The sequence below is a fragment of the Ambystoma mexicanum genome, chromosome 9 (assembly GCF_040938575.1).
Source record: "Ambystoma mexicanum isolate Mex_15411 chromosome 9, UKY_AmexF1_1, whole genome shotgun sequence".
Classification (NCBI taxonomy): Eukaryota; Metazoa; Chordata; class Amphibia; order Caudata; family Ambystomatidae; genus Ambystoma; species Ambystoma mexicanum.
This window is the reverse complement of record NC_090931.1, coordinates 1,117,741,989-1,117,766,730: the sequence shown is the minus strand read 5'-3', so window position 1 is coordinate 1,117,766,730 and position 24,742 is coordinate 1,117,741,989. Positions and strand designations below refer to the sequence as shown.

The 24,742-nt window shown below is 47.1% G+C and overlaps 1 protein-coding gene across 2 annotated transcripts in view; it reads left to right on the top strand.

Moving 5' to 3' along the window:
* The window catches only part of RIF1 (replication timing regulatory factor 1), a 1,074,525-nt gene that overhangs the window by 185,388 nt on the left and 864,395 nt on the right, over window positions 1-24,742 (top strand). For both annotated transcript variants that reach the window (XM_069616488.1, XM_069616487.1), the window contains exons 11-14: window positions 3,602-3,775; window positions 4,031-4,141; window positions 4,417-4,479; window positions 19,924-20,024. In XM_069616488.1, the coding sequence (XP_069472589.1) occupies window positions 3,602-3,775; window positions 4,031-4,141; window positions 4,417-4,479; window positions 19,924-20,024 (449 nt within the window). The remainder of the gene's footprint in view (window positions 1-3,601; window positions 3,776-4,030; window positions 4,142-4,416; window positions 4,480-19,923; window positions 20,025-24,742) is intronic.

Sequence of the window (24,742 nt, the reverse complement as noted above, 5' to 3'; positions counted from 1 at the left end):
GGTTGCTGTAGTCTCTTAAAGGGTACTGCATACAATCTTGCCTAACATTCATGTATACAAATGAATTGTGTGTTTGAGGCTTTTGAATATTTATATTCTGACTGTCTGTGAACAAAACAACCTGGCCTAGATATGTCAGTGAACAAAAACAAGTTGCCCAGATATGTGATGTCATCAGTGATATGACATTTGTGATGTCATCTTTGTCCTTGGTGTTAGTCCTAGAAGTGCACAGTGGTGGTGCGAGTTATGGTTGCTTAGCTTACCATAACTGGCAAATTAATTTCAGAGGTTTTTTGGTTTTACTTGTAACCATAACATACCTTTTTAATGAAGATTTTTCTTTGAATTTCACAGGTTTTTATTAGTGCAACTTAACCATATAGTCCCTTTTAACAAAGTTTATTCAGTGAAATATATATAGATATATAGATATATAGATATATAGATATATAGATATATAGATAGATAGATAGATAGATATATAGATATATAGATATATAGATAGATATATAGATAGATAGATATAGATATATATATATATAGATATATATATATATATATATATATATATATATATATATATATATATATATATATATATATATATATATATATATATAGATATATATATATATATATATATATATATAGATATATATATATATATATATATATATATATATAGATAGATATATATATATAGATAGATATATATATATAGATATATATATATAGATATATATATATAGATATATAGATATATATATAGATATATATATATATATATATATATAGATATATATATATAGATATACATATATATAGATATTGGTTAGAAACTGAAGGAATATTGCATCAACTAGCAACATCAAACATACATTTAGTATAGTAAGGAGGAATAAGGCGGGTGAGTAAATTGTTATACTTTACTTATCCACACAGTGACTTCAGGTCAGTGAAAGCACTGATTTGAAATGAACTGTACATTCTTTGCAAAGAGCAACGATCACAAGTAAGCAATTCTAGTCGCAACTCTTATAAGGTTTAAGCATTCTTTTTCCCTAAAAAAGGAGTTCTACAGTTCAGGTTTGTAGGATAACCAGCAATGCCTAAGCCTAGAGGTTCAGAGGATTTGTTGGGAAACGAGCAATGCTCAAGTCAATAGGAATGCGACTATTCTGATGCAAATCTTCTACGCACAAGCAAGTAACAAGTTTGTGAAAGTTGGTCTTGGTTAAAGTTCAGGTGCTTGGGAGAAGTCTTCCTGGAGGGACATAGGCTGTTATGCCTGGGCGACTGAAAATGGGTTAACACCCAAACAGTAAAAACGGCACCTGCAAACCAGAGGAACACAAACGGCTTCCGTTAAGTTTCCCTTAAGGTACTTTGTGAGTGAAGAAGCTGATGCAGCTGGCAACCTTCTGAATGCATGGCTGCAAATCCCCTCCCCTCCCCTCTCCTAGTCCTTGGTCGTGGTGACGAAAGGGGGAACCCTGGACGGTCTTCTACAGTAGTAGTCGAGAGAGACTTGATGGCAAAGAATTCTTCTTACTCCCGTGTCTGTTTGTTTTGGCGCCTTTTTCTCAGCACCAGTAGCTAACGATCACTGCTGGTTGGAATCTTCTTTGTTTCTTGGTCCTGCAATCTGGTGAGTGGACTCTGAGGAGTGGAAGTGGATTTGTGCTTCTGGAGATCCACCCGGATGTCACTGAAGTTCCAGCGACATTAGTCAATGGCAAGGCAATGCACTTAAGGTGGTTGTTACCCCAGGTATTTGGATTCTGCATCCCAGGAAGGCTGTAGGATGTCAGGGGACAGCTCAAATTGAATAGTGTCTTGAGGCTGGTTATGACCACCAGCCCAGAGGAGGAGGCCGTCCTTGGCGGAGCTGCCCTTTCGATGTGAAAACTGGGTCAGGCCAGCAGCAGTTACTGTAGGTGCTGCAGGCGTCTCTGGTAGTCTTCTGAGCTTCAGTTCCATTGGTTGACATTTATGCAGGAACCCATTAATTCAGTCCTATGGACCTGTCAATCACCTGGGGGCTGGCTGTCCGACAGCCAGCTGCCCAGTTCAAACTGGTTCCTGCCAGGCATACCTGAAGACAAAGGCCTGAGGTTTTGGCCTCCTCCCCTCACTTCCTGCCTCAGCAGACACACTAGATCCTTGGCGGGCTTCACAAAGATATGCCGCCAAAGGCAAAACTCTAGGACCCACCCCGACCTGGAATGCTAGAAGGGCACCACACACGAAAAATGCCGATAAAGGAACACTGGGCCATTTTGTGAAAATGGTCATCCATGGGTGCTGTACTGTGGAAACAGCATGCAAGTAACTATCAAAAAATTGTAAAGTTATCCACTGCCAGCAGCCACTTAGGTTGGTCTGTTACTGTAGCTATAGAAGATACATGAGCAGTGGGAAAGGATTTCTAATGTAGCCCCTTGGCACTCCAGAACAGTAGTTCTCAGGAAAAGGTAATCAGGAATAGAAAAGGGGGAAACCCAGGGGTCTCCCCAGCAACACTGCACCAATTCATTACATATGCCTGCAGTGAAATACATGGTGGAAAGCATGACCCATTAAAGGTAAAAAGAAAAAAGTTGCAGAAAAAAATAGGGTTCCCATCTCGGAGCAAGAAATGAGTGGTAAAAGGTCCCACTCACTCTGAAGAGTAAATCATAAAAGCCTAGAAGTCCAGCGAGAGCTGGGGGAAGAGGGGTCTCTCTGGTTGAGGGGAATTGGCACACAAAATGAACTTTCTCCTTAACACAAGGTTGCTGTCCCACGATTGAGCAGAGGATATGATGGAGTAACAGCAAGCAACTCTGGACCAGCCAGTCAGCAGAGGGCCCGCACCACAGTTTGAGCAGGCAATAAGGGGGCAAAGATTTGAGGGCTCCAGGCATGGAAGACCTAGCTCATGAGGCCGGCAGGAGCACTAGGGGAGAAGGCTTGTGGCTAAGATTCCCCAGCACTGAGGCACAACAGGAGGACCGAGTGTGAACATTATAGCATCAGTAGGGTTCCATGCAACATACCTTCTCTACCTCTTTTCCGGGTACGTGGTTATAGGAAACCCACATCCATTCTAAACCGGGTACCAATCACACCAAGGATTCGTTGGTAGTCTTGGCCCGGAGCCTACAGAGGTAGAGCTGCCATTTTGGTAATTTGTTGTAGTCCATTCCAACAGAGGCCACGGAAACAAATGGGCTACAATTACATTTCTAAAACTAGTAAATGGCCACCAACATACTTGCAACTTGCATTCTGGGTGATCATTCAGTCAGTGTTCTTAAGGAGCACCCCTGCCCTGGTGTCAGTGTTGGATATTCAAGGCAGCAAACAAAACAGGATTTTCAGCTGTATTGAGCTTCAGTAAAAATCCCTCCGACAGCAAAAAGTCTTACGATCAAGAAAGCAAGCAAAACGTTTAGGAGAGTCAGTTGGCATTAGACACCCCACAAATTAAGTTGACCTATAAGGCACTATCCTGCCGTGTGTGTGTGTGTGTGTGCTTGCGCACTTATTTTATTTAATGGGTGACTCGGCAGAATTTCAAATCTACCATGAACATGTATTTTGTTTTTCCAATCAGGAACCCACCCCTTTGCGAGCCCCACAACGCCTAGGATGAACTTGAATTCTAGCAGCCTTTCATCAACAGCACTACCATCTGTTCAGCTGTTGGGACTTGAAATGCTGCTTCACTTTTTGTTGGGACCAGAGATTGTGATGTTTGCCAAGCAAAATAATCTTATGCTTGGCCTAGGTAAGTGTCATTGTACACATGTGAAGATATGTTGCTGCTAAATGTGACATTTACTTGGTCTTTGTTGTTTCACAGAAGTAATTTGCTTTCTGGGGTAGTTGTAATTGTGCCCAACCACACCAAAGATGCCATTCTCCACTGATGTTTGGCTCCCTCTTGTGTGGTGTTTGTACATCCCCACACTGCTTTTGTGTAAAACATTCTGCATTAATTATCCTACTTTTCTTTTTTTTAATTTTTTTTTTGTCTCACTAGAACCTCTCCAGCACCCGTTAATAACTAGTCCCTCGTTCTTCTGCAAACATGCAAGCACTCTCTTGAATGCAGTACAGGATGGCTTTATAGCAGTTGGAAAAGATGCCTCTGGTAAGAGATTAATAGTGTAGGCTGTTGTGGCAAGGAGTAGATGGAGTGGGTATGTTAAAGGATATTGTGAATTCCATATGCACTACTGTGGCCTTTTTTTATTTTATTTTAAAAAAAAAAAAATTTTTTTTTTACATGAAGGTCCCCCAACTGCTGCTCAATGTTTTAGAAGGCCGAGCTCATGTTTTCTCCCTTTCTACATTGAATTTACTTTAGTGAATGGCATGTTGTCTCCTGTTTGTATTTGTAGTAATTGTGCCTTATATCTCTTACAGATGCCATTTTACAGGTCATTTGGAAGGATATGATCAGCCTTGTCAAAGCAGCGATTGAATCTAGTAAGCACATTACTAGTCCCTTTTTGTGAATAGTCCTTTACACTGGTCATTACGGAAGGTTTAATTTGGCTGGTGATAGAATGTGTACTGTATCTATATTGGCCTTGCATTTTAGTATAGGAATGAGAAGGGCCTGGATGACCTTTCACTGTTTATATATGCAATTGATCTGATCATTTTGTCTACTTAAATTACTTATTGAACTTTTACCTTTATTTAGTATATGGGTTTATGGTTCCCCGGTGCTTTTAATGCCCCCATTTTAGCCTTTGAGTGACTATCCCCATACATTGTTATGAAAGATTCTCTTCTTTTCTCCCGTACACTTCTTGGGACACCCTTTCTTTTTGTTTTGACTGCTGACCTGACTTTTGGAGGTAAATAAAGCTGCCTACTTTACTTCCCTTGTTTATTATTCTTTGGGGAAACTGAGCAGTCCCCAAGTACTGGGAGACTGTCTCCCTCGGTAGAAATTTTGTATTTTTAAAGCTGCACACATTTCCTTAAAGGAAGTGCATTTAGGAGAAGTTTCATCCTTCATTATGCAGATCCTTACCATTGGTGGGCTTTGGTGAGCTTGCAGCCCAAATCTTGGATCCAAAGAAGGCTCCTCCAGCCATTTAGCAGATCCCTGTTGCCTACACAGAACAGCCCATTCACCCCCCCTAACCCCCGAAAACCCTGGAGCTGATTGGCACCAAATCCAGTGAACTGGTGAAGCCCTGCTTCTCTGCCTGATCTCAAGACCCTAGACTGTGCTTCAACCCCATGATCAGTGGGAATAACCAGTCTTTACCCCCTGTTCAAGGGTATGTGCCTTTGGAAGTATCAAATGACCAAATGGTAGACTGACCAGCTCTCTTGGGTTGCTACCACTCTGCAGCCATCACCGTTCTGAGTGCATCCTTGACACTTGCAGGCTATTCAACTTGTGTAACAAGACGCCTGTATTTTCAGCCTTCTTGCATAAGCTGTGCTGGGCCTGGTTTTTTCCTCCCCACTTGAAGATGGCTTGTCGCTGCTTGACGGTGGTGACTCACGTTGAAACACTTTAATCTTTGGAGTTGTCCCGAGGTGGCCTGCTCTGCAGAGTTCTTCCTCTTTCCTCGTTTGGGTGTTCTACTGGAAGCTGCCTTGAACCGATAGGCACCATGACTGATTAAAACTAAATCCCACATCCAAAAGTGACCACTGCACCTGTGACCCCTAGGCCTTTCCTCGACGGAAATGAGCGCACAGAAGAAATGGTCCAGAAAGAATTCTGGAACTCCAGCAGTGGTCTCTGGAGAAATCTGAGCCAGCGGTGAAGTTAACATTTCTGCCCCCCCTTACACCTCCACACCCAAGTAAGCCTACGGAGGACAAAGTTCGTTCCTTAAATCACTCTTTCCTGACTTTTGTCTTTGGAGGCCTGGCCACGGGGCCCCTTCTTATGACTATCCTAAGGACTGTGATTGAGTGCTTACTTTCTTGAATTTAACCTAATGTTCGTGTTCTTAATCTTAGACAATGGCATTGACATTCTCTTCATACCTGTGAAGTATATAATTCAGAACTGGTGACATTTGGGCACAAGGCCCTAAACCATCTTAGATTTGGACTTTATAAACGCTAGGCAAGCTGTTCTGATTATTCTGAAGTGTTCTTTCGAGGGGATTGGGTCCTCCGACGTATTCCATATCTGACTGTAATCATCACAGCTGTGCTGCTTCGGAAAATCTTTTGGCTCCTGCGTCGATGACGTTGATACGCCGTCCTCGAGGACCTCCTCCGACAGCCGACGTCACCAGATGTTATAAGTAGGATGCACGACACCCGTAGCCTCAGTTCCGTTTTTTCCACGAAAGTGTTCGCTTCGGAGATCTCGGCGCGCCTCGACTCTTTGGAATTTCTGTTCTTTTGGTTCTTCGAATCTGTTCGTTGTGAAGTTTATCAGGATCTCTTCCTTTTCTTCCACCCTGCGTCCGGGCTTCAAGAAGTGTGGGGACTGCGGGTCCAAGTTGTCGGTGACGGACTCGCACAACACCTGGCTCTCGTGCCTTGCAGGAGCATAAGAAGAAGCTGTCGGTCGGTAAGGTGTCCAAGCCCCGGAAGTCGAGATCCACTGGGCTTTCGACGGACGATTCGAGGGCCGACTCTCCGCATCGCCGTCATAAGTCTCGGGGGTCTCGGTCCCGGAGTGGGTCCCGCCACTCCTCTGCCTCTTGGAGGCACACCCGTCAGTGGGTTGCTTATCCCACGAAGCATGCGACTCCAGAGGAATGGGCTTCCTTCGGTAAGAAAATGTTGGCGATTCTTGAATCGCAGGGCACCGGTCAGTCCGCGCCTCCGAGTGGGGTCGGGTGTGACCATAGTAGAGACACTGGTGGTACGCCTTCGGGCTCGGGTGGGCGGCACGATTTGCGGGAAAGGTCCCACTCGGACCAGGGGAATCGTTCTAGTCCTGCCCGTTCCAGGTCCAATCGGCGCTCCGGCTGTCGAAGGACATGCTCGGGGCTCCGCCCTCAAGGCCTGTGTCGAAGCCGTTGATGCTGTTGGCGCCACGCTCAACGTCGATGCTTTTTCACTCAACGCCCTCGATGCCTTTCGAGGCAGTTTTTTCCCCCGTGGCATGATGGAACCCCCTAGAAAGGCTCTGGCCAAGGCCAAACATGTCTTTGTCCCCCATTCTGTGCCCACTTTCCACCATCTTGATTATATTTCTGAGATGGATGAGGGTTCTGAAGATGGGATGGTTCCTGATACGGTACCAGACGAGATTATCTCTGGACACAGCCAGGTGGAGGACCTGCGTCAGTCGCTGCACGACGCCAGTGGTCTAGACACCTCTACGGCGGTGGAGTTCTGTAGGCCTGAGCCTGGCACACATGGCGAGTCCTCGTACCGGCGCCTTATGTCGAGGGTCAGAGTACTTGGGATGATCTGCTACACCAGGGGATTTTCTGCAGGATGACCTGACGAATATCCTTGACCAAGGTCCACCAACTGACCCAGTACTGCCGTTCCATATGGCTCTGCAAAGGAGGGTGGCGGCGGCTTGGACTGCTCCGGAGAGTCTCCCGGCAGTGGGCAAGTCTTTGCCGCGAAAAAACCACCCAGCCAGTAGCAACCCCTGCTACTTGACCACGCACCCCATTCCGGAGAGTTTGGTGGTGCAGGCGGCTACGGCCCCAGCAAAGCAGGCGTGGTATCCTACCATCCCTCCTGATGGGGACGACAAGCGTTTTGATGGTTGGGCGAAGAAAGTGTTTTCTTCAGCGAGTATGGCTCTTCGGGCACCCTACTGCGTATGTGCCTTGTCACGTTTCACGCACTCTCTGTGGAACTGTTTCCATAGAGGCTGAACATATTCCCGAAGGGGACGAACGGGATGGTTTTCTTGCTGTGATACAGGATGGCAAGAATGCCATGTGTGAGGCCTTTCAGTCGGGTCTGGACATGGCAGATTGCGTCAGCCGGTCCATGTTGGCGAGCACCGTAATAAGCAGGTTTGCGTGGTTGCGGAAGTCGGGGTTTGCTCCTGATGTGCAAGCCCGGCTCCTCAACATGCCCTTTGATGGTGTACATCTTTTTGGCAGCAAGGCTGACTAGAGCCTTGAGAGATTGCAGACCTCAAAAGCTGCAGCAAAGTTGTTGAGCCCTGCAGTTCGACAACCTCTGCCTTTTCGTCCTATGGGACAGCAATGGAGGGGAGGTTCATTTCGTTATTACTCATCCTTTAGTAAAGCGAGAGGAGCTATTAGTGAAAGGGGCCACCGTAGGAGTGCCAGAGGTGGAAAACAAGGTACTCGAGGTGCCAAGGCTGCTTGGGCAGTTGCCTCTTTGCCCTCAGGCAACGCCGCAGCCGCTTCAGCTCAGTCATGAGGGCCTGTCCCATGGTTCGCCGATTGGGGGAAGGCTGGCGCAGCATCTTAATTCAGATGTGTGGATTCTGGAGATCATAGCCCACGGTTACTGTCTTCCCTTTCGGCAGAGGCCTCACGACAATCCACCAGGGAATCTCTATGAAGAGTCTGGATCCGCTCCTTGCGCAGGAAATTCAAGCCCTGCTGGAGAAAGGCGCCATAGAACTGGTGCCTGTAGCGGAGAGGAACAAGGGATGGTATTCCCCTTATTTTTTTATTTCAAAGAAAGACTGGGTTTGAGACTGCGGTTTGAACAAACACCTCAGGAAGGACAAGTTCAAGATGGTTACTCTTTCTCAAGTCCTCCAGGCCCTTCAACTTCAGGACTGGTTGGGGTCTCTCGACCTCAAGGACGCTTATTTTCATGTGCCGATCCATCCAAACCACAAAAAGTACTTGAGGTTCGCGGCTGGCGACTCACACTTTCAGTTTCGGGTCCTTGCGTTCGGATTGACCTCCACCCCAAGGGTCTTCACCAAGCTCATGGTAGTGGTGGCAGCGCATCTCAGGACACATCTACCCCTACCTGGACGATTGGTTGATCAGGGCGTGCTCTCCCGAGCAAGTCCTGGATCATCTGTCCGTCACCTGCTACTCCCTCCACAAGCTGGGCTTCTCCCTCAACTTAAAGAAGTCCCACTTGGCGCCAACTCAGAGGCTCCAGTACATCGGAGCAGTGCTCGACATGTCCCTGGGGCAGTGTTTTCCTCCCCAGGTGAGGGCTCATCACATTCAGCAGATGGTGGAAAGGTTCCAACATGCCCAGTCTCCCTGCGTTCGAGTTCTTGAGATTGCGCGGCCTCATGGCATCCTGCATTCTTCTGGTGCCAGAGGCCAGGTTGCGGATGAGATCTTTGCAATGGGCACTCAAGCTCCAGTGGTCTGTCCTCCGGCAGGATGTCAGACCCCGTTCATGTGCTACCCTCGGTCGCCCAGGACCTTCTGTGGTGGGCCGTCGAAAGCAATCTGATGAAGGGGGCTCCGTTTTGGCTGCCCGGAGGTGATGTTCGTGACGGACGCGTCCCTCATGGGATGGGGAGCTCATGTCAACGAACTGACAGTCAGCGGTCGTTGGTCTCCGTTGGAGTCCAGACTCCATATCAATCTGTTGGAGCTGAGGGCCGTCAGGCTTGCCCTGAAGGCTTTTCTGCCGACTCTGCGAGGAAAATGTCCTGATTCTGACGGACAACATAGTGGCCATGCACTACCTCAACAAAAAGTGGGGGGCAGGGTCACTTCCTCTGTGCAGGGAGGCGATGCAGCTCTGGTTCTGGGCAATCCAGCAGGAAATTCCGATCTCGGCAGCTCATCTGGCTGGAGACGAAAACGAGACGGCGGACGCTCTGAGCAGGCAGAGCGCGATCTCTCACGAGTGGGAGTTGGCTCAGGAGATTCTCCTGGAGATCTTCGCCCTTGGGGGGACCCCTGAAGTGGATCTCTTCGCCTCCAGTGTCAACGAAATGCGAAAGGTTCTGCTCGCGGGAATTTCCTCCAAGCGGAGCCTTAGGAGACGCGTTCGTAGTGGAGTGGTCATTCCCACTGCTGTACGCGTTTCCTCCAGTCACCGTCATCCCGCAAGTGCTGCAGAGGTTACGGAGGTTCGGTTCCCGGAGGATCCTCATTGCTCCGGCATGGGCCAGGAGGACGTGGTACCCGGACCTTCTCGACTTGTCCATCTGCCCTCCACGTCGTCTTCACTACTGAGACGATCTGCTCTCGCGTGAGGGGGGGAAGGGAGTCCGGTTCTCCATCCAGAGGTCAGATCCCTCAACCTTCACGCTTGGCTTCTGAAAGGTTGAGGTATAGGGATTGGGACCTCCCTGAAGACGTGATGGAGGTGTTGCTTTCCGCCAGACGGCTGGCGACAAAGTTGCCGTTGGAGAAAGTTCTGCGACTGGGGCAGGGTTAAGAATGTGGATCCTTTTTCATGTGACATTCCTGTGGTTCTGTCTTTTTTGCTTTCTTTAGCCCACAGGGGCTTGCAAGTGGGTACCGTTAAAGGTTACCTGGGGGCGCTGTCCATATTTAAGTGCTCGTCTGAGGAGTGTTCTTATTTTAAAAAAACCTTTAATTTCTCAGTTTCTGAAAGGGCTCACTAATGTGTTCCCTCCGTCACCTTTCCAGGTGCCCGGTTGGGATTTGAACCTTGTTCTCAAGTTTCTAATGGGTGCTCCGTTTGAGCCTTTACATTCTTGCCCTTTGAGACTGTTAACTCTTAAAACTGTATTTTTAGTTGCGGTTACTTCCGCTCGCAGTGTGAGTTACAGGCACTTTTAGTTAAGCCACTCTTCACTGTTTCATAAGGACAGGGTTGTCCTTAGAGTTCGTCCTTCCTTCCTTTCCTCCGAAGGTGGTGTCTGAATTTCATTTAGGCCAGAAGGTTATTCTTCTGGCATTTTATCCTCCTCCGCATCCTGGTAAGGACGAGGAGAGCCTCCATACGTTAGATCCTAGGCGAGCTTTAAGTTTCTACATTTAACGCATGTCCCGGGTCAGAGTGGACGATCCAGCGTAACCGCTGGAAGGCGTTTGGGACAAGCTGTTACTAAGCAGACTTTGTCTCAATGGATTATCTTGGCAATTTCTGAATGTTGCCGCTTGGCGGGTAAGGACCGTCCGGTAGGCTTGCGGGCCCATTCTACCAGGGGTATGGCTGCCTCTACTGCCCTGAAGAGGGGTGTTCCTATTCGTAATATCTGTGATGCAGCCACCTGGGATTCAGTCCATACTTTTGTACGTCACTACTCCCTCAATTCTATCCGTGCGCAGGATCTAGCCTTTGGCAAGGCGGTCCTTTACTCTGCAATTTGATTGGCCATTCTAAATTTCTATATTCTAAATTCTTTTCCCACCACCTTCGTTGGTACTGCTTTGGGAGGCTGTCATAGATATGGAATACGTCAGAGGACCGAATCCCCTCGAAGAACCAGTTGCTCTCTTACCTGGTAATGTTCTTTCGATGGGATGGTCCGACGACGTATTCCATATCGCTCCCTCCCTACCCCGCTACAGTATTTCTTATGCGATTGCAGCTTACGATTCCGCAAGGCTTCTGTGGTCAGACTGGCAGAAGATTGGTGCCACACGTTCTGGGGAGAAAACTACAACTGATGCTACGGGCGTCGTGCGTCCTACTTATAACATCTGGTACCATCGGAGGAGGTCCTCGGACGGCGTATTGACGTCATCGACACAGACGCCGAAAGATTTTCTGAAGCAGCACAGCGGTGGTGATTACTGTCAGATGTGGAATATGTCGTCGGACCATCCCAGCGAAAGAACGTTACCAGGTTAAGAGACTAACTTGTTCCATTTCTAATCCATTGGAGTACGTTTCTCACTGGTTATTGAAACAAATGCTATTCTATTTCTCCTAAGGGTTAATGTGCAGATCTGTTTTATAGCATTAGCATATTTGACTAGAAGGTTTACATGCTTAGTGTGGATTTTAAAGGCTAAATAAACAATTGTATATTTTTATACTTACCTGTCACTCGTTGTAGCCCTATAGTACTCGCTCCCTTCCTGAGACTAAGTCTTACCGCTAGGCTATCTACCTTGATTGGGTTTGACTAAAATCTGTCTTCCCTGTTAACCATAATAGGGGGCTGTTAGGCAAGATTGTATGCAGTACCCTGTGGGAGACTGCACCATCCTTGTCCTCCTGGCAATTATAGGTCTGTATAACACAGGTTGGTAGTGTGGCTGAGCAGCCAGGCTTATCTCAAGAGAGGTCAGTGTGAGCTGTAAGGTTGTGACGGAGTGAGTGACAATTACTCAAACACTTAGACTCAAGGTTTCTTGATTAAACAATTATTTAAGTCAGTTATATAAGCCTTCAGAAGGAGCAAAACATGTAACACTTGAAATATACTTCAGAACACAGTTTCTCTAATCAGATGATACCCTTTGGGGATGGCACACAGACACGTCCTACGCCCTCAGGTGACTTAAATAGCTAGGACACTATGGCGATTGATTTATCACTGGTACATTTAGGGTATTACCCAAATTGGTTGTTTACAATTGTTCGAATGAACAATTGACCGAATTTAAAGGGTCACAATTGACCTTTTCACAATTGACCGAGTATGTATGTATGTATGTTTTGGGGGGTTTCCCCCCACATATATGGTACAATTGACCTTCACAATTCGGTCAATTGTGAAAAGGTCAATTGTCATTCGAGCAGTTGTAAAACGATCAATTCGTATACAACCACATTTAGAGCAATACTGAGTTTGGGTCCAAGGATTAGATATGGGAATAAAACAAAGGTTAACACATCATAAACTGGTAAGTACTTTTTAACCCTCCAATGCAAAGTAAATTAACCCTTTCCTGGGGGGAAAGGCAAAAGCACCAACTCGGATGAAGTCTCTCAGGGAGCAAGGACAGCAAATGCTAGTTGAGCAAAGTCTAGGGGAGCTGAAGATCGTCTTCCAGGTAAGAAAGTCTTGCACAATGTTTTTAGAAAGGTTTGTAGAAATAAGTTTCACTTGAAGGGCCACAAGCTGGGAGGCTTGTGAGGGGGCAAAGCTGCAAGCAACTCTGCAATGGCAACCAAGACCAGTCTCAAATGAGAATTAGCAAGGCTCCACAACAAGAGTTAAGTAGTTATGTTTACAGTACCTTTGGTTAGAAGAAAACTGGATCCTGCTGCACTTCTGTTCCTGTATAGGTCTGCAGATCCTCTGTTCCTGGGCCTCAGTCGTGAAGACAAGAGGGAGGACGTCTGGGGACTCCTGCACTACGAATGGAAGGTCGGCGGCAGCAATGGGCAAATTTCAGATCAACGGCACTTTGACGTTTCAGCTCCTCGCATCTCTCGCAAATAGCACGATCGCGGTTTCTAAGATACCTTTTTGAACTTGCCTTGTATCTGGGGTACAGCACTCTGTTGAGGTGGCTCAGGATTAGTTAGTCCTGCTTCCGGGAAGTCAGGAGGATCTTCCTGGAGTTCGGGTCCGACTTAAGTGATGCACTTGATCTGGTGTTCCTCTCCCTGGCAAATTGGTTCCTACAGAAACAGTGGAAGTACAGCCAGCTCTGAGAGGATGTCCCGATGAGTTCACTTTGGGGTTGATTGCTCCCACCAAACCAAGGGGAGAAGTCATCCTTGCAGGGCTTCTCTAGTAGAGGCAAATTCAGAGCTTCAGCACAGTAGCAGGGCTTCACCGGGCAAACAAACAGTCCAGGAGTGCAGGTGTCTCTTCCAAGTTCTTAGGATTCCTTCGTTCCAGTGGTCGACTCTGCCTTCCAAGCCAAAAGCCTCGCCTTTTATGCAAGTTTCTCCCATTCATTCGCAGCCTAGTTGTCACTCACAGTAGGGTGGCTGTCCTCCGAGGATAGCTAGCTGGCCAATCACCTTTGGGTGTATTCTTGTAACCAAGGGGACTAGGCACAGGGAGTTTCAGAACCTCCCTCACTTCCAGCCCCTGTCAGACTTGCTGGAGCCAGAGGCTGGCTTCACCAGTGAATCCCGCCAAAGACAAAAACGAACAAAGGGACCAAACCTGGTTTGGCGCACAGAGAAAATCTCAAGAAGGACATTTCGAACAAGAAATGGCGAAAAGACTGCACCATTTTGATAAAATGGGCACCCATGGGTGTCTTGCTGCAATTGCAGCCCGCAGTAGACACACAATGGTAAGAAAAAGTAAAGCACTGCCACCAGCCATTAATTGTTGAAAGTGTAACATAAAAATGTTACATGAGAAACTAGACAAAGGTGATACTAAGTAACCCCTCCAGCACCCTATTGTAAAATGGTGTGTGTATGGGTGTACAAAGCTACAATGTAAGTCAAGTCACCTTCACGTCACTGTACCAAGACAAGGTATTTAAACCTTTGTGAAATCTGAAACACTTCCCTGTGTCACTGCACTAAAAATGCTGTGACACAATGTAAAAAGATGATCCCTATGGAGTTTGTCAGACTCCAAAACCAAAAGAAACCGTGTTCAGATGAAAGAAAAATACACGAGAGTGTGGGAAAAAGGTCTCTCCAGATTAGAAATCAAAAGTCCTAAACCCCAGCAAAAAGTGCTCGGGGTCTCTAAGATAGAAGGGAATTGGCACATTGCTGAGAATTCTCCTTAACAAAGGCCTACCAAAATCCGCCCCCCACACTGCAAAGGGCCCCCTTAACAGCATGCAGCTAATTGGGCTGTTCCAAAAAAAGCCAGACACTTGGGTCCACTCACATGAAGTGTATTTGTAATGTCTGGGGCGGGCAACCAGGCTTGGCCATTTAATTTCCTTTTGGAGGGTGCAGGGCTGGGCTCTGAGCCCACATCCTCATAATGGCTATTGTAGACTGCCTCGTGGTCCAAACAAAGGGATGGCCCAAAACAAAATGGCCAGGAGAGTAGGGATTAAATGCTTTCGTATCTATATTGCGCTACTATTTTATTGAAAATGACTTCATCCCTGGTGAAGCCAAGTCGAAGTTGGAGTGACCCCAGCCTATCCAATACTGGTAGGGTGATATAATCACGCTGGCACCAACATAGGGTGCTTAAAACATCCTGTTTGAGGAGCCATATATGATGTCATAGGACACACATGAAAAAGTGATGCAGTGAAAGGGGACTTCAGTAGCAAAAAGTTTAAGGGTCCCATAAAATGGATTCCGTCCCCTTTCCTCCATACTTTTGGGACATTCCGTCCTTCGGGACGTGACCGGAGCACTTTGAAGTATCAAAAATACCTTTTTGTCATTTTATTTTTATGTGGGCCACCGCACATGACCGTAGCCCCACATTCCTGAGCTCTGCCCTGTGCATCACCCTTTAGTCCTTTTCTCTGTGCGGTCGGGGTCGGACTCGATTGCATCGTAGGGAATTTTCTGGATTTGTTCCCTTGTCCTTCATATACCTGCTCCAGTTGCGCAGTCGTCTTTCCTCGGTCTATGCCGGAGCGTCTGGGATTCGTGTCCTGTTCTTCATGCGAACATCGTTTCGCAAGGGCGGATCCCCGTTGTCTGTCTGGAGTGCTTGGGCCCACAACATTGGTGGGACTCGTGTTTCTATTGCGACTCTTTCTGCCTGGGCACTCAAGCGTAGGCTTGTCGGGTGGGAGGAGGTGTTCCAGCGGCTTCCTCATCCACATTTACAGCAGTTCATCGAAAAAAACATCGAAAAAAAAGCGTCTGCTAAGTTCCTTCCTTTAGGCCACCCCGGCCAGGGGACTCCTTTCCAGGGTTTTCTGGTTCCGGGAGAGGTCCAACTGGCTATGGTACTAGGGTTCTCCCTGAGGTGTTCCGAAAGGGATCTAACATGGATTCTGAAGTTTTCTCCGAGGCCCCCTGTCAAGGGGCTGTCAAGACTGGATTTTCATCAGAGGTTCCCCATCTGGGGGCTAAGACTAAGCCCAATGTTTCTGGGGCTGTTTTGTGGTTATTCTCAAGATTTCCAAGTCTGGAACTAAACGTACCGAGCCTAGTTTCGAGGTTTCATTTACAGTGACTAAAGGTACTGGGGTTAACCCTGAGGATCCCCGAATAGGAGCTATAATTAAAACCTGCAAGATTGAGGGGCCTCATTTGGGGGCTCTGTCTACCGGGTGTGACCCTGGGCCTTCCCACACACAATCTTGTGGTCGTACCGATCCTGCTGAGGGGGCAAAGGCCCCAAGTCTTCAAGCACTGGCCCTGCGCAGGTTCCCTCACGTAGGGCTAATACTGCTACAGAATCCAAAGGGGCTAAAAAGGGCTCTAGATCTGCTAGTACTGGCTCTGCCGAGGTTCCCTGTCATAAGGCTTAAACGGATAAAGCCCCCTGAAACCCCTGTAGTGACAATGGAAACCTGTTATGCAGATCACATCAGGCAGTGACAAAATGGTGGTTATACCCGTGTGGTCAGAGGCGGCCAGTTTGATGAGCTTTCACACCAACGTTCTCAATGGCTGGTGCAGAGGGGCCTATTTTTGGGGTCGAGCAGCATTGTCCATGGAATGTGGGTAATATAAATCCTTTTCGCCCTCCAACGGATTGGTGTGCACTGTTTCCGCTGTCGCACCCGGTCTTGCTTACTCCCTTAGTTCATGTGGATCCAGTTAGAGAAGGGCCATCTTGGCAACCAGCCTAATTAATCCTGGGGGCATGCCCCTCCAGACAGGCCTCTACCCACTCCTCTGCCTAGACCTTCCTCTGAGTTTTTTGGCAAATTCCTGGCTCTTATGCACTCTGACCCAATAAAGGCTTACTTTGTGGCTCGAGAGCTTTGAAAAGATCCTTAGTCTGCTCCTACTCCTCAGCAGGTTTTGGTTGTGCTGCTGTCTCTTCCAGTGGGGCCCCCTCCTACACTGCCACCACTATCTCCACTTTCACCAGCGCCTAAGACGCCAGTTGTGCAAAGTAGGCCCACAGTGTCTGAGCTACCAAGTGCTGTGGACCGGTTTACATTCCCGCCGCAACTGACTAGGACCAAGTGGACCAGGATAGTGAAGACCTGCACACTCTGTCAGAGGTTTTCATGACCGGGCCTTAGATATGATGGCGTTGCTGGATGTTCCTTTATCCCAGCCTCCGGCTCCACAAGGAGTACTTTCAGGAGCATTGACTCCACTGACTTTTCCTTCAAAAGGATGTTCTTGCTGAAGCCTGCAAGATTTGGGAGAAACCTCATTCCAGGCAGCATGATGCTCGCTAAAAGCTACACTTGTCAGAGGACATAACTTCATTGCCTGTCCACAGCCCTCATCGATGGTAGTGGCTGTAGCTATGCTCCAGTCTGCACCGTCCTCCACGACTGCCTCTTGTTCCTGTCCAAGGAGGACAAAATTCTTGACGCCATCGGAGGTAAAAAGTATTTTCTAATTCTGGTCTTCAGCTGCGGCAGGCGACTACCGAAGTCATCCTTGCGACGGCAAAGCTCAACCTGTGGAAGTAGCTTTCCGAATTTCGGGAATGTGTACCACAGGATGGGCTGGAAGATTTTAAAGAGGGCCTATCTGAAGCCAGAGTTCTGGCTCAGGACCTGCTGGAGGACGCGGCCTATCATGTAAATACTTCTGCTCGAGGCCTTATTGTTGGGGTCTAAATTTCCCACCAAGCTTGGCTTCATGTGACAAAATTCTCGAATGAGGTTTAGTACAAAGTACTCAACATTCCCTTCGAAGGTAAAGAGCTGTTCCATTCCTCCACCGATGAGAAACTCAATAAAAACAAAACACCTAAACTGCTAAATCTTTAGGGTCCTTGCAACCCCCCGGCTAAAGCGGCCTATACGCAGAGGTCTGGGACCCAGACAAGGTCCTTCTCAGGTTTTTAGAGGGTTCCAGGAGAGTTGAGCACACCGAGCAGAAGGTTCCTCTAGTGCACCTCGACTCAAGCGGCACAGGCAAAGTGGCTGGTTTTTCTCTCGCTCATCAGCCTCCTTCTCTGCAACAGGAGGTCTCGCCCCCGATAAATCATCCAAATGTTTTCCATCGGTCATACAAGACTACGGTGGGAGGACGTATATCGTCTCATCTGGAGGCATGGCAGATCATCACATAAGTTCAAATGGGACCTCAAAGATCTGATTCCTCCGAGGTTCCCCATCTGGGGGATACGAATAAGGCCAAAGCTTCTGGGGCTGCTTCAACCGGGGTGATTAGTGAGGTTTCTCAGTCTGGGACTAAACGTGCTGAGCCAAGACTCGAGATTTCCTGTCAAGTGTTTAAAAGTTCCGGGGTAAAACCCAGAGGATCCCCCTAATCGGGGGAGGGGGGGGGTCTTTTTCAAAGACCAACAGGATCGAAGAGCTCCATTTATTTTTTGTATTTATATAGCGCCTTAATCCATTTAGGAGCTCTGGCTACTGGGCGTGACCCTAGCTTTACCACAAACAATCTTGTGGTTGTACCGGTCCTGCTGAAGGGGCAAAGAAAAATGGCAAAGGCCCCAAGTCTTCAAGCACCAGCCATGCTTAGGGAAGAGCGCTCAAGGTCTGCTAGTAACAGCTCTGCCGAGGTTCCCTTTCAGAGGGCTAAAAACATGCCCCTACAATCCCTCTGGTGACAATGGCCTACCTAAAACCTGTGAAGCAGATCATTTCAGGCGGGTGACAAAATGGCGGTTCAACCCACGCGGTCATAATGCAGGAGGCACGCAAGTCTTCTACAAGAGCGCAGTACAAAAGTAAATGGCTTTCTCTTGACTGTGTCTTGTCTTGTATATCACACCTTGTAGCCTTATCGTGCAGAACATCTATTCATCAGCCATTGCAGCTTACCTTTCTACAGCTAATTGCTCCTTATCTGACAAATCCAGTAATCAAGATGTATTTCGCAGGCTTTCTGCCAGTCAGGCCTCCTCACCCAAAATGGGATCGAAACGTGGTCCTTACCGCTTTGTGTCACAAGCCATTTGAACCAATGGCCACTACAGTGTTCAACTTTCTCTCTTGGAAAGTGGCTTTCTTGATTGCAGTAACATCTGTGAGAAGAATCAGTGCGTTTCAAGCTCTGTCGAACACCCGTTCTTGACCTTTAACAAGGATAAGGTTGTGCTTTGCACTCCTTATTTCCTTACAAAAATAAATCAGTTCATATCCCTACCTGTTTTCTTTCTGAACCCGGTCTGATACGGAAAGGGTTCTACATAACCTGGATGTCAGAAGAGCTCTAAAGTTTTACCTTGACAGAACAAGCGAACCTAGAAGCTCCTCACAACTCCTTTTGGGTACCCAAAGGGGGAAACTGGCTTCAAAAGGGTCCATCTTGCACTGAATCGCTTCATGCATCTCAGAGGCTTGTACAATTCAAGGCCTTCAGCTCCAAAGGGGCGTTCATGCTGATTTGGTCCATGGCAAAGCGGCTGCTGTTGCCTTCCAGAAATGTTCCTTGGGAGTCAATAGCCAAGGCTTCTACGTGGGCTTCTTTCTCGGCTTTCTGCAGACACTATTGTCTTGACCTGAGCTCCTGGGCTGATGCCCAGTTCGGTCAGGCAGTTCTTAAGAACCTGTTCCAATAAGGGATATTTCCATCCTCACGTTTATTCGGTCAGTGCTTGGGACTCTCCCAAAAGTATGGAGGAAGTATCAGTTACTCATCGTAGCGACTACCTTAGTGCTAGTCCATAGTCCCCTTTCCTCCATGCGCCCGCCATCCTCTCTAAAAAGTATCCTCTATTTTGCTAATGGTCCTTTGACTTAAGCGATAGAAAAGGACTGAAGGGTGATGTGTGGGGCAGAGCTCAGTAACCCCGGACTACAGTCACATGCGGTGGCCCCGACAGTTATTTTTGATGCTTTAAAAGTGATCCGGTCCTGCCGCGATGGACGGTATGTCCCAAAGTATGGAGGAAAGGACTATGGACTTGGAGTAAGGTAGTCACTATCGTGAGTAACTTTGGTAATTCTCTCATAAAAGAAGTCGAGGATTCAGACACAGACCAGTGCAGCCATTGACTTTTACCATAGTTTAATTCTTACCTAACTGTAGCACAACTTTTACTGTTGTTTGAAAATAGTCTCTTTATCATGGCAAATGTTTGTGCTTGAGCATTGTGTTCAAAGCTGGACCTGACATTACTTTTTCTTATTTTCCCAGGCAACAAGCGAGACAGGCAAGGCTCTGATGTTTTGCCCCTTTTGTTACAAGCCTTAAAAAACATAGTCATTGCTGAGGCTCTCCCTCCGCAGAAAGCACTGGTAAGTTGTTTGTGATTTAAATCAGTTTACTTGTAAAAGTCCAAGACAGTTAATCGAGCACCCTTTAAGACCTCACAACTTAATCATTGTTTTTTTTTTTCTTTTCGGACACTTGAAGGGGCAATATGGCTGCGGCATGAGCCTGTGCTATAAATCAAAGAATCAGTTCTAGCATCTTTTTGGTAGGGGGGGGGTGGTGATGGACACAGGATGTGCTTCAAACAAGAAACACTTCTGTTTGACAACTCGGCCTGATCATTTTGGTGAAATTACATGGACTTGGCCTCCTAGTTTATTGCCCATGAGTCATCTGCTTAGGGTATGTGCTGATTGGGAGAGGCGCTGGGCGCACGCAGGATGGGAGGGGTGTCCGAAAGGTTCACGTAATATCTGACCCCGCTTGGCTCCCTATAGGTTTAGGAAATGTACCTTATCAATGGTCTGGAAATGGGTAAGGCGGGTGGACTTCCACGTGGCACCTAAGGTCAGAGATGGGCAACAATCTGAAGTGGGCTGAAAAGGGCCACTGGACAACGGGCATGGGAGTGCCAAAAAGACTGGCAGATCACCTTAGCATGGAGAACCCTGTGATAAGGGTATAGCATAAAGTATCTTTGGGTGGGCAAAACCACGCTGGAGGTTTGCGTAGCAGACATCTGGGTACTGCCAATGTCCGGTATTGGCTTTACCTAAGCAAAACAAAAAGGTGATGGCTGGAAGGTTTTAATTAATCATAACCACGGGCATAGCCCTGGGCAACCCTCCAGACCATCGGTTTTCATCTTGCCAAGCTATCGCAGAAGGGGAAAGACCATATGCAAATCGGGCAATCCCACCCCAAAAGGGGCCGTCCAGCCTGAACTGCTAGGTAAAATCCCTTCTGCACGAGACCACCAGCATCCCCCAGACATATTTCGGCCTTGTTGGGCGTCATCAGTGAGTAGTAGCTTGGAGCTCTAGGTCCAGCAGGCCCAGAACTGCCCCTTTTGGGGTGGGATCAAGCCTGATTTGCATATAGGCTTTCCTTTTTTTGTAATGGCTTGGGATGTGAAGAACAATGTACTGGAGGGTTGCCCAGAGCAATGCCAGAGGTTAAGATTAATTCTAAACCTTCCAGCCATCACCTCTGTTTTTCTGTAGCCACCCAGAGTGGGACAGGTATGCAGACATGGGCTGTGTGCGTTCTGGTCCTAGAGAACCAAGCTACTAATCACGGAGGCCCAAAGTGGCTGAAACATGTTTGGGGATGTTAGGCAAAGTTTGCATGCAGTACCCTCTGAGAACACTACAAACAACTCTGACTACAGGTATAGGAAACCCAACCTTTGGTGTAAGTCTGTACTAAAGTGTTGGTAGCGTGTTGAGCAGCCAGGCTTATCTCAAGAGGGGTCAATGTGAGCAGTAGTGGAGTTACACAGAGAGTAACAGCTACAGGTCTTCAAATAAACTCTTACACTCAAGGTTTCTTGCATAAACAATTAATTTTTTTATCAGTCAGTTAGAATAAGCCTCCAGAAGGGAGCAATATAATAGTAACACACATATACGGGCAAAAGTCTTGTATAAAATGAAACGCTTCTGGTAAGTAAATGGAAAAGTCTTTGCACAAGTTCTTAGGAGTCTTTGATGAAGAAATGAATCAAATGTAGGGCCACAAGCTGATTAGACTTGCGAGTTGTAGAAGTTGCAAGCAACTCTACAGGAAGAGGTAAGTTCTCTCAGACTTTTTACAGTACCTTTAGAAATGAAGAAAAGATGCAGTCTAGGACTTCTGTTCTTGTGCAGCTCTGCTGATTGCACTGTTCCTGGGCATCAGTCGTGGGGACAAATGGGAGGACGTCGGGACTCCTGCAATGCACTGGGACGGTCAAAACTTGCAACTGGCAAACTTCACTTTCAGTGGCTGTTTAGTGTTTCAACTCCTTGCGTCAACCGCACATGGCAACACTGCGGTTCCTTGCTAACAAGATGGGACTTTACTTGCTTCTGGGGACCCGGTTGGGGCTCGGGCTCGGTCAGTCCTGCTTCCTGGGAGTCCGGAGGATCTTCCTGGAGCTCTTGGCCAACTTAAAAGCAACGCACACATTCTGGTGTTCCTCTCCCTGGCTATACGGTTTCCAGCAGCAACTCTGTGGAAATTCAACAAGCTTAGAGATGGATGTCCTGGTGGCTTACTTTGGAGTTCATTGGTCCCACCAACTCAAAGAGAGAAGTCGTCCTTGCAGGGGCTTCTCTGTCGATACGAATTTGGAGTTTCAGCACAGCGGCAGGGCTTCACCGGGCAAACCAACGGTCCAGGAGTTGCAGCAGGCGTCCTTAAAGTGCTTCCTCGGTTCCTTCGTCCAGTGGTCGACTCTGCCTTCCAAGCGAAAAGACTCGCCTTTTATTCAGTTCTCTCCCATTCATTCCAGCCTAGCTGTCAGTCTGCCAGCAGGGTGGCTGTCCTTGCCGGACAGTCAGCCGGCCAATCACCCCAGGGTGCATTTGGGTCTCCTAGGAGACTAAGCATAGGGAATTTCAGCCACCTCCCTCACTTCCTACCTACACCAGACACCCTAGAGCCAGAGGCGGCCTTCACTCGTGAATCCAGCCAAAGGCAAAGCGAACAATGGGACCAAACATGATTTGGCGTGCAGAGTAATCAAGAAGGACCTTTCCACAAAGAAATGGCGAAAAAAGAAGACTGGGGCAATTTTGACAATAATGGCACCCTTGGGTGCTTTGTTGTAGCTGCGAACGCAGCCCACAGTAAATGCACACCATGGTAGTTCAAACGAAACCACTGCCACCAGCCATTCAGTGCAAAAAGGGTAACCTAAAAAATGTTACATGAGAAGCTAGAAAAAGGGGATACTTGGTAACCCTTCCAGGACCCTATTGTAAGATGGTGTGTGCTCGGTCTAGAAAGTTACAATTGTAAGTAAAGTCAATTTCACTTTACTGCTCTTGGAAACAGTAGTTTATCCAAGAGACGGTATTTAAACTTTTGGGAAATCTGAGACTTCCCTGTGCCACTGCACTGAAGGGGATGTGTGACGCAAGGTAAAAGATGATGCCTATGGAGTTTGTCAGACTCCACAACCAAAAGAAACAGAGTTCAAAATTACTTTTAAAATACATCAGTGGGGAAAAAAGGGTCTCGCTCTATCCAGGTAAAAAAATAAAGTCCTCAAAATCCAGCAAAGTGGCTGAAGGTCTCTAAGGTAGAGTGAATTAGCACATTTCTGAGAATTCTCAACAGCAGGCACATTTCTGAAGGAATTCCGCCCCTGTTATTCCCCCAGGTCCCAGTTGCTCATGTAACGCAGGAAGTTTAGTCTTGTACTGTTGGGAGAGGGGGGTGAGTTCTGTAGCACAGATGTCCAACTGTAGAATCACAAGAAAGCTAGACTGATCCTTGTACTATTCCAAGAAGTGTTATTTGAATCACTGCCTGGTAACCAGTGTTGCCAGACTTCTACCTACCAGAGAGACCTGAACACTGTTAAGCCCTTACCTTGGCGGACCCAGCAGAGTTTCCCCTCATGGATCCACTTCTATTAATACTTTCTGACCTGCCTTGCGCATACCCTACAGAGGTAAAGACATTGAACGCGGAGTGAAAAAGCAACTGAGTCTTTAGGTCTGTGGTTGCTACCCAAAGTTGAGAGCATGCTGCAACCCAGAAGGTCACATACAATGTTGACTCTCATAAGTCCAACTCCTACTTGAACTACTTCTGGTGTATACCAGCTGTCCCTGCAACACACCAGGTGGCTAAACCATGCCCACAAATTGATATTCTTCTCAGCAGTATCACCAGTGGCTCCACAGCAGTCTGTCTTGAAGATCTTCTGCTGCACCGCAACAGCTGCTGTCCATCTTGCGAGTACTTGAGTGTTGATAACTGGAAATTGCCAAAGAGACCCCACTCTGAGGTTGCAAGCTCACACTTCGAAAGGCACCATCATAAACATTGATCAAAGTCCTTTTCTTAAGAGTTGGACCCTATACTAATCGTTGGTGTTCTCGCTCCTTTTCAGGGTTGTATTCTTCTGTCAATCGGAAGCTTTCCTGACTAGTCTTGCTTTGTTTTTCACTACTTTGAACACTCAACTACATGTTGGCTTTGCCAACACTTGCTCAGTCTTCTTAAGACTCCTAGCTCCCTACAAAGGGTTACCTTGTGGCCTAGTGCCCTACAAGTCACAAGTTCGAATCTCCTTTAATAGGAGATTGGGCCTTATTGTTTGAAGCCATGGTAATTTAGTTCTGCTCTTTGCATTAATTACCTGATTTCTAACTTGGTTATTACTTATTTACGTGACTACATTTACAGTCCTCTATCTGATCCAACGGTTTTAAAATTAAAGTGCTGATGCTCTTTAGCCAAAGCACTGCAAGGTGAACGTACATATGTTAATATTATCTTTGGTAGTTTTGCTTACACATCATTTTTCATCTTTAAGTTTGTTCAAGGCCTAATAGATATTACTTTATTTGTATGCATTCTGCCTAACTTTAATGTAGTGCTATGTGCTTAACGGATCCCTTCACCACTCTCTCACTGACAGTCTGTTTTACAGTTTAGTCACACTGCCATTATTATTTGGCTAAAATCAGTGTCTTTTCTGTTCACCATGAAAGAGTGGCCTTTGGGAATCTGCCCACAGGGTTGATTCTGAAAATCCATCTTAACCACTGTGACATTGCAGCTGGTCACAATGAAAATAGCATGC